The sequence below is a fragment of the Neolamprologus multifasciatus genome, chromosome 11 (assembly GCF_963576455.1).
Source record: "Neolamprologus multifasciatus chromosome 11, fNeoMul1.2, whole genome shotgun sequence".
NCBI classification, from domain to species: domain Eukaryota; kingdom Metazoa; phylum Chordata; class Actinopteri; order Cichliformes; family Cichlidae; genus Neolamprologus; species Neolamprologus multifasciatus.
Window position 1 is genome coordinate 6,648,210 of NC_140449.1, and position 17,641 is coordinate 6,665,850.

General features: G+C 41.4%; 1 protein-coding gene across 5 annotated transcripts in view; it reads right to left on the reverse strand.

Annotated features, from left to right (window-relative positions):
• Window positions 1-17,641, reverse strand: part of vps13b (vacuolar protein sorting 13 homolog B) — a 317,427-nt gene that overhangs the window by 184,973 nt on the left and 114,813 nt on the right. For all 5 annotated transcript variants that reach the window (XM_085178382.1, XM_085178384.1, XM_085178380.1 and 2 more), the window contains 2 exons: window positions 11,254-11,363; window positions 8,897-9,029 (listed from right to left, as the gene is read on the reverse strand). In XM_085178382.1, the coding sequence (XP_085034508.1) occupies window positions 8,897-9,029; window positions 11,254-11,363 (243 nt within the window). The remainder of the gene's footprint in view (window positions 1-8,896; window positions 9,030-11,253; window positions 11,364-17,641) is intronic.

The window sequence follows — 17,641 nt, forward strand, 5'->3', positions numbered from 1 at the left end:
ACCATTCCAGGTCTCTGTTTGTTAATCCTAGGGTCATTATTTGGAATGAAACTGCCATATCTTGTTATAGTGACTTGGCGCCTGCCATTCCTGCAGGGAGGGGATTGAGAGAGAGCGAGAGGGAGCGAGAGAAAGAGAGAGAGCGGCAAGCCTAAATTCAAATGAAGGAGAAACATGACAGAAGAGCCCAAACCTCTTAAACCTGCCCAGGCCTAACAAGTCCTAGGAGTCCCTTTAAAGTGGGGTTATTCCCCCTGCCTCGTGCCATCTCAGCCATGTCCTCATTTTCACCCTCTCTTAGGCCATTAGGCTAATATGTTATTGGCCATACTCTGGCCATACACCCTCTCTCTTACCTTCTCTCCTTTGTTTCATTCTCTCTCCAACCACTCCCTCTTGTCTCTCTCTCTCAACTGGTTTGTGGAGCTGCCAGTCCAGTCCCTTATAAACATTCTAGTGTTCCGATGGTGGTTATTCATCCTCTTTAACGGCTCGGTTAAATCTCACAGCAAATGGAAGGCCACTGTCTTTGCAGCCCACGGCTGCAGTGTCAAATGCTCGGAGAAAAAGAAAAGACCAGAACCCCGTTACAGTACTTTGACTTCAGGGCGAGAAACAAATCAGCGTTGCCTCACATCACGATGCAGGTTGCAACACTGCCACGGCACAGTAACGTAGCTGTAAAATGTGTGAGGGTGTGCGGTGTGGTGAGTGTAAATCGCACATCATTCAAACGTGCGATTCGCAGTTGCAACTGAACGCGTGTTTAAATGCGCACAAAGGCACTGGCACACCCACACAGAAACACTAACATCATATCAGTGCCAGTGAACTTTCCACTACACATTTAACAGACTTCACAACAACAAAGGCGCAAAGCATCCATATCTTTCCCGGGTGGTTGAGTAACTCAACCATAAAAACAGCCTCATTGCAGGATCCCGGCATTTCCTCATGCCGCCTGCTATCTTTCTGGTATGTTCCCTATTACAAATGGTTTACAGTGAGTTGAAGTGTTGTATATTCTGCTACAGCTGCGTGCAGAGGCAGCAATAGGGCTCTTTAATAAACCTGCCCGCCTATTTGTTTTGGATGCAAGTCAGTGTTTATTTAAATATTTACGTGACTCCATTCGTTACAGCATTATTGAAAAAGCGCTGCTGTGGCCAGGCTCACTTGAAGGGGTGAGGAATGTGTAAGTGGTGGCAAGAAGACACAAAAAAATCACCCTTTTATTTCTACACATACTCCTCTAACACTACAAACTGCATGGTTGCTCTTTCTTCCAGATGTGCTTTAAGAAGACCTCTAACAGGAGGAAAACTCAGTCAGACTCTGATGCCTCTGGCAACATGCAAAGCAAGAAGAGAATAACAAATTTCACTACATAAGTGATAATGACACAGTAATGCAAACCAATTTTCACTTTATTCGGTAAAAAGAGCTGAAGACTTGTGCCAGACCGACCATGATAAAAGCACATAAAGAATTGCAACAGCACATGTTCTCTCGGTGACATCAGGAACCCTTGAAACATCTCATGTAAAAAGCAAAAAAAAAAAAAAAAAAAACCCATCTCAGCTCAGTGCCCAACCTCCTCCCATTCCTCTCGCATCCTCTGTCACTAAACCCCCTCTAGCCCCTCAACTAATCCACACTACATCTGATGAAACACAGCTCAACCCCAACTTCCCTCTTCGCTCCTCTCACTTCAACCTCAGGTCCCACGGCCAACATCCACAGTGCATAATACCCTTATCATTCATGAAAGCAGCAAAGGGATACATAAGGACACATATATTCCCCACAGACCATTCAGTCTGTCATGGAAGCTGGGGAGAGGCTTGTATGGACTCATCTGTGTGTGGAGGCAAAAGACGTTCCAGCGTAGCAAGTAGGGTCCCCTCAAGACTTCGACCATTCTTCTACGAGAGGTGGGGGTTTCTATCTCATTATTCCTCCTCCTTCTTGTTTTCTTTCCCCACTCCAACCATCATTACCTTGATAAATTATTGACTTTACGAGAAAAATTAAACTATATAAATAACTCCACAATGAAAATATTATCCCCTTCTGAAAAGCAAACAGCAGCCAATAAAAACCCGCCTGACTTCCATCAGGCTACTTGGGCTTGGATTATAGTAATGTATGACTGCGTAGTTCTGCCTGAAGTCTTCGCATCAGTTTCCTCTCGCTCTTATAGAATTGTGTATGCATGTGTGTATTAGTTTCTCTCTAAAATATATTCATATACGTCTCTCCATAATATATATTTCTAAGCCATGTGTCTTTGCAAAGTTCCAAACCTCCTTTTTTGTCGATGCTCTACGGTTGAGATCACAGAAAAGCCATCAGTGCTAGAACGTTTTTGTGAGCAGCACAACCTCGACCATAACCTGATATTTGTCCTACCTTGCAGATTAACAGCAAGTGCAAATGTTTCCATTTTGTCTCTTTTTTTGTCCTTCCAGTAAACAAGAAAATTACATTTAATCCCATCATGCAGACCACAAGCAGACAGGAACAAAGACAACAGTTCTCATTCCAACCTTTAGGAAGCACAGCCAGATAGGAAAGGTTTCTCAGCAAATGAAGTATGTTCTCAGAGTGCCAACAGCTAATTTTAGGATTGAAGCAAAAAAGAAAAAGAAAAAGGCGGTGAGATCATTACTCTGGTAGATGTTAGAGAACAATAAGAAGCTCGGGACTTGGGAGGCTCGTGATCAGAAACACGGTGCTGCTGCCAACAAGAACATTCATTAGGGACAAATAAAGAAAATACTTAGAGGCTAGTTTTATGTGAACCAATTTGTGGCGTAATTGTGCGGGCAGACAGAAATCGACCTCAAACTGTGGAGAAATGACTTGTTTTCAAAATCGTCTTTCCACGGCCTTTCTTGTCGGATAATCGCACAAAAACAACTGTTAACACTTCTGTGATGATGTTACTAAGCAACATTCAAACAAACCTGTGATGTGAATTGACCAGAATATTTTGTTGGGCCATATAATGTAACCAGTAACAAAATGAAACAAAAAAAACCCAAAAACGTGCTGACTGACAGAAAAGCCAACCATATAACTGTAAAAAAACAAAACAACAACAACAAACAAACAGCCATTCGTAAAGTTAAACTAGTTTAAAGTTTCGTCGTATAAAGAGTTTTTGAGACGATGTGATTTTCTTTCACCGAGACACAGGCTTTAAATCCAAGTCTCTGTCATCCACCAGAAGTGGCTTCATTCCAACTGAGCCTGAACTGGTTGTGAAAGTCAGCGGTGTCTTATAACACGTGCCCTGTATATTTAACATGTGTAATGACCAAAACCAGAGAGGAAGAGAGAACGGTTGAAATATTGTGTTGCCAGATAGACCCGAGTGCTTGTGGGTTATGAGTTTCAAGCCGGGCAGGCCCGGTCCCAGTATGATATCACCTTGCCCTCAGTGCTTTAGGGGAAATGATCTGCAGAGAACTGGTTCTGTGTGTCTCTGTACATTTGCCTACACATTAACAGGCACCTTCCAAAAGCCAGCAGGAAAGTCCCCCTTGATTACTATGAAACTGTAGCTAGGCTCAGTGTGGTAACAAAACAACATAACACTCTCTTTAAATCATAAAAGTGCCAGGCATGCATTCAAATAACCAATTGGAAGCAGGGACATCTAGCTAGTACAATTGTTCTGAGGAGGCTTTGAACTGCTAAAAGCTCTAAAAATGATTTTCGTTTAGTGGATTATGATTTATTCTTTTTAATTCCCTAAGGTGATTTTGTGGGAAAATCAATAGCTCCAGTGGAAAACTATGATAATCAATAGGCACAGACATAGACTCCACTTGCCAATTTATGATCAGGCGGAACAAAACAAGGCTCCATCTCAGTATTCCATATATCCAGCACTCTGGGTCATTTAATCCTGTGATAATATTTCAATCTAGTACACTTTTGACATGCAAGCTATTAGCTTATATCTTCAAAATGACCACTTGAACGCAAGGTTTTCACACACACCGTGGGCTTTCTAAGGTCCCAGAGAAGCAGCCCAGCAGAGGTTGGGAAGCACAATTTCACAGAAAATCTTCTTTGCATTACATTTGCAGCTTCTACAGATGCTTTCTGGAAACGAATCATCTTGTTTTTCCCACTGTGTTTGAAAAAGGTGTAAAACAGCAGCGTCGAGGCACCTGGAGCTCAAGACTTGAGGGAAACCTGAAAGAAGTACCCAGGATTTAGCAGTACACATAAGATCCAAATACTCCCACTAGGAAAAAAGCCTCACCCATCTTTCCTCTGTTTACCTAAACAAATGACCCTGAGTCCCCTGAGAAAATATATGCCAGCAACTAAATTGGACCTTGTCACATAGTCAGACATTTACTTGGAATCAGGTTGAAACAAGGACATTTGAACTATCAAGTAAATGCCAAATGATAATTTAGTAAAAAGATGGGAAAAAAAAGAGGGGATAACTTGGACCATTTCAATTCATTTCTTCTAAACGCTATTTCTCAGCACATTTATTAATTTGCCTGAAATCCTTGCTCTGTCGTAACTGATGAAATTAAGTTCAATCAATATCAATCAACAACAGTCATTTCTCTGCAACTATATTCGAATCAGCTCTATCCTTCAGCAAATCATTATGGCTTATTGAATCAATCCAAGCTAAACAGCTGGACTGGATGTCGTGGGGTAAACACGCAGCAATTACAAATACATTCTGAAAGAAAAGAAAAAATGCATCGCAACATTCAATAAGGCAAAATGGCTTTGACATGAAATGCATCATGCTGACACGGAAAAGAAGACAGTTTTATGTCCAGCTTAAAGTCAACTTGGTATAAACACCGCACGCAAACATGCTAAACTAATAGGACTGAAGGACTAACCATGAACAGTGATTGTTTGTTTGTTTCTTTGCCTAAAAAACAAACAAATGTGAGAGCTAAACCAGAGGGAGCTGCTTAAATATCCCGGTCCTTCTTAGTGCTCTCCATGCATGGTAAAACAATTCATAAATCATCTTTAGAGAACCAAACTCCAACCACAACATGCTAGATGTCGACAGCTCTGATGGGGAAGAAGCCCTGGTAAGAAAACTTTACGCAGAAAAATACAAATTACGGTTCATTTAGTTCAGCTGTGTACAGTTACAGGGTTAACGCACGTCATTTCTATTTTGGGGTGGATTTTACCTAATGTCCCAACAAACAGGACTTTCCACAAGATTTCAGCATTAAAAAAACATTAGTCTAAGCAGGACTAAATATCAGTGCAGATCTGTTTACAGATCAGGTATCTGCAGCAGGTATTTACCCCATAATCATCAGCCAAGGAATATTAGAAATTAACATCCCATTTATCAGCCCCCAAATGAATCCCAGGAACAACTAATCAAGAGAAACGAGGCAGAACACAGTCTTAGTTTATGAACCTATGTGCATCAAGTTTCACCACAATCCAACAGGATGTCAGGAGTTCACATCTGTCTTTACGCGGCCATGACGTCCAGTCATTTTTTTCTACATACACAGAAACAAAACTGTAAAATGTGGAAAGAAGGCAATGTTATTGTGTAACTAGGTACAAGTGGAACTGGAGTCGTGGGATGAAATCAGCAGAGTACCTGCTGTGCTGTATGTCTCCAGTGCTGAGCTGTGGTCTATCAAGATCTTATAACCGTAGGGAAGCGTATTATTTCACCATGATTGAAACCACAAGGGCGAAATGACTCGGCCATTTTCTTCTTCTGATTGGTTGCGGAAACAATTTGTAACTTTTCATTACATCTTCTCCTGTAACACCACAGCAATTTCCAGAAAAGATGCTATTCATTTGCTTACAAGCTCCACTCCAGCGTGGAGAACTGGAGCGGGGGCACCGAGGGCTACATTTTAATAAAATGCAGTATGAGCACCTGGTTACTAATGTCTTGTTTTCACTTCACAAGAGAAATATTTGGATGGAGCATGAGTCTAAAAAGTATATGTTTGAATAACTAATGGAGCCCAACAATTAGATGCCATATACAAATGTTGTGTGTCTAACAGTAAACACACCCACATGGAGAATTTGTGGCCAGATTTCCAATCCACTTAACATTTCATAACAACCAAAATACTACGTGTGAAAGCATCAGTGTTTGAGTGTTGTCAGATCTAAAATCTGGTCTTTTATCGACTATTTTCAAAAACCTGATGGTGGACGGGATGTCAAAAACAAGACAGAAAAGATGAACAAAGGAAAAACAATTACAAAAAAAAGGGAAAAAAACTGAAATAAAGTCACCCGGTGAAAAATAACTTCACAGACAGAAAAACAAAAACTTAGATAGAAAGAGAGACGACCAGTCAAAGAGACAGAAAACACACTGACGGACAGTTTACTCCAGTCAGCGAGTGTTGCTGACAAACTACAGTCTGATGTTACTTAGTATGGAGTGTTGGAGCCAAGCTGATTATTTACTGACAATCCTCTAATGAGACAATATAATTTTGGAATGTGAGTAAGCAAAGATGCTTCTTTGTGGAAAAGCCATTAGTCTAGTTTGCGAAAAACATGAACCAGAGGGGAAATCAGGAGGAAACGGCGGCATGACCTTTCAGCTGTGAGCTCTTTAAACAAGCTAGGAGACAACCCTCATGGCCTTTGTTTAAACTCTGAAATGTCAAAGGAGCATTTTTTTCTATCTAAACACTTGACATGGGAGAAAGTTATACACATCCAAAGCTTTTTGCAGCTACAGAGATGACTTCACCCAAAACAGACACTTATCACTCCTGCTGGGAAAACATTTCCCAGGGACTTAAAAAAAGAAAGAAAGAAAAACGTTGAACGACTTGCTTATTTCCCCTGACTCATCACTGTGATGCTTTAGTAGAAAATGTAACAGTGTTTATAGGAGCCTAAACACAGTGAGAGTCAACAAAGTACAGACTATGAAGAGTTTTTTATATTAATTAGGACGGACGGACGGACAGATATTAGGGGTGCAACGATACTCGTATCAATATTGAACTGTTCATACAGTGCTTTCGGTTCGGTACGCATATGTATCAAACAATACAAAATTTTTTAGTTATTTTATCAACTTTTCTTCTGAATGATGCGATGCTGTCTGTGTTGAGCGCTCAGTGGATCTGCGTTCGACTACTCCGCCTAGGCTGCACTGTCGAGTGCAGATCCACTGAGCGCAGCACAAGCTAGCAAGACAGAAGCTAAGCTCGCTGCAACATGGTAACTGCCTCAACGCTACCCGAAATTGAACCTCCCCCACCCTCATTCAGATCTGGCGTTTGGAACTGTCTTGGTTTTCATGTGAAGTATGACCCTGATGGTAAGCGCGTCATGGACAAAAGTAAAACAGTATGTTGGATGTGCCACGCAATGCTCAATTGGTGGGAACTAGTGCGTTAGCGCAGTTAGCTCGTTAACGTGTTGACGCCGTCCAGCCCCACACACGGGGCAATCCGGTAGCTCGTTAACGGAGATTTGCCGCGTTATGGCGTTAATGTCATTTTGACGAGATTAACGCTGACAGCACTAGTGGGAACACAACAAATATGACTGCACATTTACACTGACATCATCCTAGTGCAAAGACAAGTGGAAGCAGACAAAAACAACAAGCACGCATGCTACAAACTTTACCCGAGTCATTTAGACAGCCGTTAGCACATGATTCTCCTTATGGGGACCTGATATGTTTAATATGCTGCTGAGAATATAGCCCAGAAGAAGTGTATAGTATAGCTTTTAGTTTGGAAAGAGCCATTTCTCTGTAATAAACTCTCTTTTCCAAAGATGAGTGATTTCTTGATCAGATAGATTTATTTTTTTATTACTTTGTTGTTTCAGCAACATTAAATTTAAAAACTGTTCTTTTGAGTTAAAATATATATTTATAATTTTAATAAATGACAAATTAAAAAGGCATGAACATTTTTTTGTATCGAAAAAATATCGAACCGTGACACCAAAGTATCGAACCGAACCGTGAATTTTGTGTATCGTTGCACCCCAGATAGATAGATAGATAGATAAATAGATAGATAGATACATATGAAAACCAAATAAAATATTAAAATCTATAATAATATGTTTAGTTCATGTTTCAAGTCATTGTAGGGTGTCCTCTGTCTTGTGCTCATGTTAATATAAAACTATTTAAAAAATGATAAAAACACCACTTGTTCTCTTCATTTATACTCCTTGATGAATTGCTGATAACCTCTTTACCTGTCCTAATACCACCAGCAATAACCTAACATCTGATACTGTTGGTGTACTTTGCAGAAATAATAAACCCAGTAGGCATTTTCAAGAAAAGATTCATATTCCTTTCCTTTCCTTTCCTTTCACACACACACTCCTTGTGTGTGTGTGTGTGTGTGTGTAGACTTAAGGCATTCATTTGTGTGTACTGACAAATCCATGTACTCTGCAGACTTATATATGTGCAGCAAATATGTTTTTTTCTGAAAAGGGGGTCCTGGAAAGTGGAAAACTGGCATAGAGGGAGGCTACACATAGCCAAGCCACTCATCTCTTCTGGGCATGAAGAACCACAGTAGTACTACCAGAAGAGAAAAACAGAGGATGACATGTCTGGAGATGTGGTGTCCTGAGAAACGGGTTCACTCAGGTGTCAGCACATTGTAGCATGTTATGTAACAACATAGCAGCTTAAATTCAGTCCATACAAACAACATTACTACTATTAATATACCAATGAGAAACGGCTAAATTAAAACACTGAATTTAGTGACACGTGGCATAGCTTTCCGTTACGTGCATGACTTAAAGTCATGTATGATATGCATTTGCCAGTGCAAATGCATTATATTCATTATCATTCATTATATAAAAAAGCACATACTAGAATTGGTCAACCTACCTGTCACAGTCTTAGTTTTGACTGGGCTGCTGGCATAGTCTGAGGCCTGATTGGAAGATTGTTTGACCAATGGTGTGCTCCCTACTGACACCTCGTCCTCTCTCCTCTTGGCCAAAGGAACTGCACCAGGATTCTGCAAGGACATCAAAGCATGAGCACCTATACGGCCATGGACAGGAAAATGCTGCGAATGTAAAGTATGAAGTTATTCACTTCTTGAAGGGAACAATTGAGACTGAGATTTAGTCAGCTCTCAAGATCTCTGTTAATCAGGAGAAACAATAAATAATGCAACTAAAGACAGAGATACAGGCAGAGAGAGAAAAAGAAAAATGCAGTGGAACACAAAACCGGACTCCAAGACCAACAAGGACTAGTGACAGCTCCCTGCTTTTTTTAAGCAGTCTCCCATGCAGGCCAAACACACACACTCACACACTGCTGTCAGTGAGATGACTGAAAGACAGAGGAGTGGAAGGTTGTTCTGAAATAAGGAAACCCCATTAGCATCGGCCAGCCAATACCAATCGGCTATGATGCAGCTGCACAAGGCCTCAGGCCAAACACGTACTGCAGCCTGTGTAAACATGCACGCACACACGTGCACACACACACACACACACAGCTGCTTTTCAGTGACTAGGTTGGGACCTAAATGCTGGTTGTGGTTAAGATTAAAAATGCCCCGCCTAAATTACATTAGCAATTGAAGCTACTGACTAAAGTATGATGCCAAATCTTTTCTATGTTCTTGAAACTTTGGATAGAGTAAAGAAAATACTGCAGGTTCATTGCCCAAAGTAGTTTTTGACTAGAAAATTCTCTGTGTTGACAATTAGATCTTTCAGATCGCTCTCCTTTGTATCTTTTGTATGCATGTTTTTTATCATTTCATTCCATATCTCTTCACTGTGTCTCAAAGACACCCCCCATGCGCCTCCTCCACTGTTAATGCTAATCATTTCTTTAATACTCTCATTTGTCCTCTCATCAGCCTTACTTCCACTTTGGCTTTCTCTATGAAGTCAAAAGTTCTACTCGCACACCTGTCACACAAAATGAACTTCCTTCTCTCTTTGTCCATACCTCAAAATGCCTTCCTGCTAGTCCTGATTTCCTTATTTTCCAGCATTTCCTGTCATCTCGACCCAAACCAGTCAGTGTCCTTTCCACTGTCCTTCACATGCTGTTGACTGGCCTTCAGATACAGGCCTTGTCTAATCCAGCAAGGCCTTGAGAAGTGGCCCTGACAGGCAACTGAGGTAGACATTCATACAGAAACACACACACACTGGCTGCAGCATGTCTACATAGACACACACCAGCCCATGTTGTGTATCCTTCACATTGGCTGTAGTTCAACTCATAACATGTATTTACCCCCTTACAGTAACAACCTCTAGCACATGGAGCTGGTGCAGTTAACTCCTGCTCTTTGTTGAATACAGACATACATCTTTTAAAACTGCAAGGGGCATAAAACAGAGCAACTCAATGGGGGGAAAAAAGCATAATATATTCATTGACAATATATATATTTATGTGGCTTTATGGGGTGAAGCTGTGCTATATCCCAGGCAATCACACCAAGAATGTCTATAAGTGTGCATGAAATGTGTGCACAGAACATTCAATGTCCATAACCATCACTACGACCCCTGTCAAATAAACAGAGAGAGACTGGATGGAAGACAGGGAGCAGAACACATGGAAAAAGGTAGCTGGGAAAGAGAAGGCAAGTCTGAAGGAGGAAAAACTGCAGACATTTACATCCACTTCAGTCGATTAACTAAACTAAGTGTGTGAGTGCCAGCAGTTTACAAATGCACATTACAAATGCCTGTATAAAGGTGGAGTTCCTTATGAGGATGGTAGTTTACTTACTTACTTTGGTTACAGTGACTGTAATCTGTGCAGAACTCAGATTACAATGGCACCAACTATGTATTTGTCCACCACATTGACATAGAAATAACACTTCAAGATAAAGTAGAGCTACAAGAGGTGTTTGTAGCTGTTCACATTTTTGAGTAACAACCCCAATAATGCTCAGATTATGGCAGACAGATTCTATATCCTCTCTTGCCCAAGAATACCTCGGGATCCAACTCAAGAAGGAGTTCCAAAACATTGCTGCTCTAATTATTTTATTATATCTTACTTAACTTTTATTTATACACGTAGTCCAATTAAGATTGTTTCTCTCATTTACAAGAGAGACCTGTGTTTCCCAGCATTACTAGTTGGCTGTGCTCTTGTTGTGGCTTCAGATAAGCAGCAGAAAATAGATGGCTAAACTGACATTAGGCCTGGAAGAGAAACTGACAGCCTGTCTGAGAAGACACTGGATCAAGTACCTGTTGCTGTTGTCTGCTGCTCGCTCTGTGAGGTTGATACAAAAGCCATGTGCAGAAGATTGGGTCCACATTGATAGCTATTCCCTGGACACTGACCAGCAGGACTGCACCTGGAAAAAACACATACAGAATCAGAGTTTTAGTAATATAACACAGAAGACAAAGACAATCAAACCAATGATAAATTGCTATGTTCCAAAAAAAATAAAATAAAAGACAGCAAAGTATAACGTCTACATCTGTTTGCTTTTACAGAATGAAATTTGCTGGAGACCAGTTGTTTGACAGCGCTCAAGCCATTTTTTGAAGATGTTTGACTTCAGCAATCAATATGACCTAGTCAACAGAATCCAGACTAATGTGGAGACTATGCGAACATGGACAAAGTTCTGATACTGCAAACTTCTGCAAAGTAAAAGGAATACTGATGTGCAATCAGTGTAAGATAATATAATCAGCAAGTTAAAGTGGCTTGAAGTGAATCTTCTCACACTGAGTGTCAGGTTCCTCCACTGATGTACATAATGCAGTCCAAATGAACTGCTGGTGGGTATCGAGCCCGCTTGCTGGAGTGCAGCGAGGAGGACAGTTTGTTTCAATTGCGCTGTTCAAAGTGGTATCAAGCTAAGCCAAGAATAACATTTTCTTTTGATAAATTTCTATGAAACTCAAGACTTTCTCTGGGTTTTGGTTTACTCTTAAATAATAATCTTTACCAACAATAAGCGGACCCTGAGGTAATGCATTAGGATCCTATCAATAATGATTCCCATGCCGGCAGGATTAGCATAAGGTCTCTGGCGTGCCGTGAAACGTCCCAGCATGACGATGGGAGGATGTTTCAGCTCTAGAAGGACTTTCAGCAGTTTAAGAGAGCTTTGGACAAGACCCGAGTCTTCTGTTTCAGGCCCTGAGGCAAGGTTGCGTGTGTGTGTGTGTGTGTGTATGTTTATATTTCACCTCCAACAAAGCTTGATTACCTGCTGCTTTGCCTAACATTTTAGTGTCTCCAAAGCATGAACAAAGTTGAATTAGAACCACCCATTCCCCAGCATTTGTGTGCTCACACACACACGGACACATTTTTGTTACACTAACTTTGCAGCTTGGCAGAAACAACTCCCTCTTCCATTATTCCTGTGAACAATACAAATAAAACTGTTCTAATTTGCTGCACTTTTACAACATTTAGTGATTTATAGCCTGTGAACTTGTGTATGCGTGCGTGTGTTTGCAGTGCAAAGTAAAAGTGCATGAGAGCAATGTGAAATGTCTTTGTGTTCATACTGTCAAATATGTGGCCGTGTGTGTATGCAAGGTGTGAAAGCTTTAAAACGTACATCCACAATATAGTATTTTATAGTGTATGCACAAGTCAATACTAGGCTTTGTGCGTATTATTATTATTCACTGGGTGCAATTTTATTCCTCAACCATGATTTATTACTAGTATACAATCCTTTCTGGGCAAAGGGGAAACATTCTCCTTGGATAAAGTCAAACTGACTCAGAGTTCTTCCTCTATTGCTTCATCTATGCATCCATCTTCCATCAACTCCATCCCAGTGTTTTCACTGTTTCCTCATCCACCTCTCTCCCCCTCCTGATGAGGAATCATAACCTCAGTCCTGTGGCTTGAACTTCTATACCACACTGTGGCTTCTTAATAGGCTCTGGCTGTGGCTGTAGTTCTGGGGCCCAACTCAAGTGGTTTTGCTGCAGCTCAGAACAGCATGAGCTGTATAGGACCCAGAAGGCTGGGAGCGAGATGAAATGTGAAGATGTACTTAAGACCCTAAATCATGGTCTATAAGATGGACTAGCACATTTAGCTGAAATCATTCATGACTGCATAAGTCATCTAACACTGCAGATTAATTGTGTATGTAACATTAAAAGGATAAATTAAAAAAATACTGCACCCATAGATTCATTTTAAAGTGATCACTTGACACAACTGAATTTTCATAAAAATGCCTGTGAGCCAGAGGAACCAGAATTTCACCCTATGCCAGATTCAGTAGAAAAAGCAGAAATAAACTCAAATAACTTTTCATTACTTATCAGATGAACTCAGTTGTCAGCTCCAGTTTTCCACTTTGGCTGCTTAAATACCTGCTGTGAATCCCACAGCGTTTTCAGTGTTACGTCAGCAGCTGTAATCTTACTGCGGCTGTGCGTGATGTCTGCTTGGCATCTGTTCAGGACAGCCATGATCATGTCCATACATCACAGCACCACTCAAAAACCTCTCTTTTTAAGACTAACAGAGCAAACAATACTCTCCCCCCCACCTGCCAGTTTGATGGTGACACAGAAGTAAAATATGTGTTGACCTTGCTGCTGAGGCTTTGAAAACCCAAGGCTTTACAATACACACGGTGTTCTTGTTTCATCATTGTGTTGACATAACTACCAGAGAGTGGCACCTTCTTTGAAGCATGCAGGACCATGAAACGGCCCGGGGTGCTTAGAGGGTGACCTCGGCAGCAGGCTAACTGTTGTTTTTCCTCCACTCTAACAGGGTGGCATAAGGGTAATTACAAAAAGTGATGACAATGATTACAAAGGTGTTTTTCTTACTTCCCAAATGAATCTTCAAGAAAACACCTCAAAACTCCTCAGTGGCCTAGATTCTGAAAATACATACAACCGCAAAATGCACACGCAGACGTCTGTGAAGACACACTTACCTTGACTAAACCACAGTGGGCCTATTAATGTCAAAAGTGTTTTTTTTCTTCAGTGGCTTAAGACCAGTTGAGTTAAAAGTCAGCATAAGGCTGTTGGTGTTGTCTTACTGCTGCCTAGCATCAGGCCTCACACAGCCTGAAGCAACATTTAAGTAGCCCTGACTGAGAGAAGGCCTCTAACGTTTAAGCCCCGTCTATGTTCTTGTCAGTCTCTGTATTTATGGATCTAAAATCCCACTAAACCTTCAGCCACGCATTTTTACATCTTCATAGTTTTTTTTTTAATCAGTCCACTTAGTTTATAGATCGACTTCTCTGAATATAAAATCTGCTTTTGTTCAGTCACTGCAACCATGAAATTTAATCAACAGGGAGTGGTTAGGTCAGTGCAAGTTCAAAACCAAGTCCCACAATGGAGACCAAAGCCCTGATTGGGGGTTGCAGAGGGCACAGCCTCTCAACTACAGGGCAATGACCCCCAACATCAGAGTAACAGACAGGCAAGGTGGGAGGTGCTCTCCAATCACCCCCCCAGGTAGACAGTGGGGGGAGGATTCGTGTCTCAGCCAGCTAATCGCCCCCTCAGAATCACTTCATTGTTGGACGGGAGGCAGTGCAGGGACCCTGCGTCCAGCTTCTCCAACAGAAAATAAATAAATATAGCCCAGCCCGCATCAGCCAGATGACTTCTGACAGGTTTGGTTAATTTCGAAGCCAAGTAGCAAAACAAAACATTACGCCAGCGTGCGGGGCCTACACTGCCTTTAATTGCTTTTCCGATGAGCTCATGACTCGAAGGTGTCCTGGAGTGAGCCGTGCAGTCCGACAGGTGTTCTACTGGTGTGTGTGTCAGAGAGAGAGAGAGAGTTGGAGCTGCTGACACCAATGAAAAGGGACTCAGCTGTGTGTGGGTGGGTGCAAGGAACACTGTTTGCAACATGTGATTTTGCACAAGTGTTTCTGTTTGGATCCATTTCAAACGAGCTGTCCAACAGTGAACATCCCCTGTAACCACACACTATTTAGCTCTCTCACACACACGGACCTTTCTGCGGTTCCCCTGCTGAGCTCCGACCCAGCAGCCCAGGGCAATGCCGCCACAGGAGCCCAGGGGCTCAGGAAGGACACAGGCAAGTTTGACTGGAAACAGACCCTGCTCTACGGAAAGCCTGCTCTCACTCTGCGCCAATTGAGCCCGGGACTGGAAGGTGGTATATACAGTATGTGCATGTGTGTGCGTGCGTGCTTTTAATAGAATATATAAGGCTACAACCCTAAGTGGCCCAATTGCAGTAGCTTGTAGCTGACAGGCTAGACCCACCTCGTAAAGGTTGACTATAGCTGTGGGTACAGTAACGGTAATAGGGAGGAAGAAACTTGTAAAGTGACTAAGCCAGCAAGAAAATCAGGAGAAGTCAGAAAGAAAAAGGTGAACAGAGGCAGAAATAAGTCTTAAAAATGAACTAAAAGAAAGACGCACATTCAAAGGAAACAAAAGACAGAAAAAGGGAGACTGAATAGATACCGAGATGCAGAACATCAGCAGAATAATGAAAACATGTAGGTGATAAAAGAGTAAAATGTAAAGAAGCTAGTTTCCTAATCTTTATGATAAGTGAGTGTCTCAGTGAGAGTCGGTCAGTGTGTCTACTCGTTATTCAGTATGATTTATGGAATCACTGAAGTGCGTCTCCATACAAGCAAAGTTCTGTAAACTGGATGTAAGATATACATATAAGTCAGGATAAGAAGTAAAATGTTTATTTATATTTTATATTTATAAAATGCATATGTGTGTCTCTACATTAGGACACTGTGTCTCTCAACAAGTACGTGAATAATCATGCAGTCATGTAGTGAGTACAGGGCTCATTCAGAGAGAGAGGTCAATCCCCGTTCCCACCAGAGGCTCCTTCTATCCCATCCACTGTGTTTTGGTGAGTCATTGTTTTTAGTTATAAACCCAACATTTCTCAGGCCAGCTGTTTTGTTCCAGAAAACGGAGCATGCTGTAGCTCTGTTGTCAGGACACTTCTGGGTGGTGCCTAAGTCAACAGTAGCACACTGTCCCTGTGCATGCATGTGTATGCTTCAGTGTTAATATGCATACATTTTATTTGCATCTCGACACAAAAGAGTCATTTCTAATTGTTCTTCAGAGTCTGGAGGATCTGAAGCAAATAAAGGTGCATTTCAACAAGTGAACGCAAGTGCATGTAAACTGTGATCAAGGCCACCGCTCGTTTTTATCTCCAATTTAGAAAGATCTTCTGTTGGGTGCCTTAAATATAAAACAGACCACACAGTAAACAGCTGACATTTGAACATCTATAGGGCATGTTGTAGATCAGCATGATATGGTGTAGAGGTCAGATGAGGGGGTTGAAGCAAGAGAAAAACAGCAGCTCTGTAAAGCTCCAGATGTTGATAAGAAGCTCTATAGTCATACATTTCCCACTTCTACTCGACTCCTAGCCTTCATAAATCCACTTCAATGGCTCACAGTGTTGAAAAGACAACCAGACACAGCACAATTGGTGCCTATATCACTACTGAAACCTAACCAGCCCTGATTTGGAGTATTCCAGCTGTTGTCTCTTTTCCTGGTCTCTCTCACCAATAGAAAATGCTTATAGTCACGACCAAATGTGACCTGGCCCTTGTCAGCAAGATAGCTAGCTTTCTTAATGAGAGACAAAACAGACTTGGTCCTGATTGCATTAATGTATCATTACCATATCCATCATGGACATACAGTGCACTGTGTGAACTCTAAATGAGCCCCAGTATAATGTAAGGGGAACAGGAGAGACACTTCTGAGCTCATTAAAATAAACAGACTTCTGCTTCTGCTGCTGCTTTCCCACAGAAAGCTTGAGTTTTGCATACTTACCTTGAAAAGTCCTTATCACTGCTATCATTTAGTTGGCTCATGGGCTTTCTCTGCAGTTCAAGCCGAGTTCTTTCAGTTTGTCATGAGGAAAGGGGGAGTAAAGCATGTTAATGTCTGCCATTAGGTGGGGTTGCTTCCAACTATTTTATATGAATTACACTAACAAATTGAAAAGGCTATTTGCAAATGGCAAAATGTTAAGTTTACGTGAAATTGCAATTATGTTATACTCTCGAGGCTAATAATGTCCATAAAAAGGAAGCATATTGCCAAGTAATGATGTAGGCCAGTCTTCATACAAATAGTAACAACCCGGGGAAAAAAAAAATTGGAAACAGCCTCCATGTCAAAAACACAGCAACTCTTAATGATGCTCACAAATCAAAGTAAGCGTGAAGCTGAAAGCAATATGTAGCACAGAGCAGAAGAACTAAATAGCTTGTATGTGTACAACAAACAGCAACAACAAGAAAGTCATTTCCCAAGGAATGTGCAGGTCACCTTCAGTCCACCATCTATCCTATGGGTGTGGGTGTGGGTGTGGGTGTGTGCGTGTATGTGTGTGTATCAGTTATCTGGCAGTGGGATGGCCTTTTTGTCTCTCTGTACAGAAACTGACCCGCTTTATAATCCAACTATGTTTTGGATTTGGAACAAACATCCAGATGACAAACACCCAGCCCCATCTTCTCCAGTTATTCCCCTTCAGCTCACTTCACAGCTCTCAGCCTTCTAAAGAGCAGAAAATAAGGGACAAAATGTTGCCTTTATTACTTTCAAGCCTTTCCAACTCTCTGCAGCT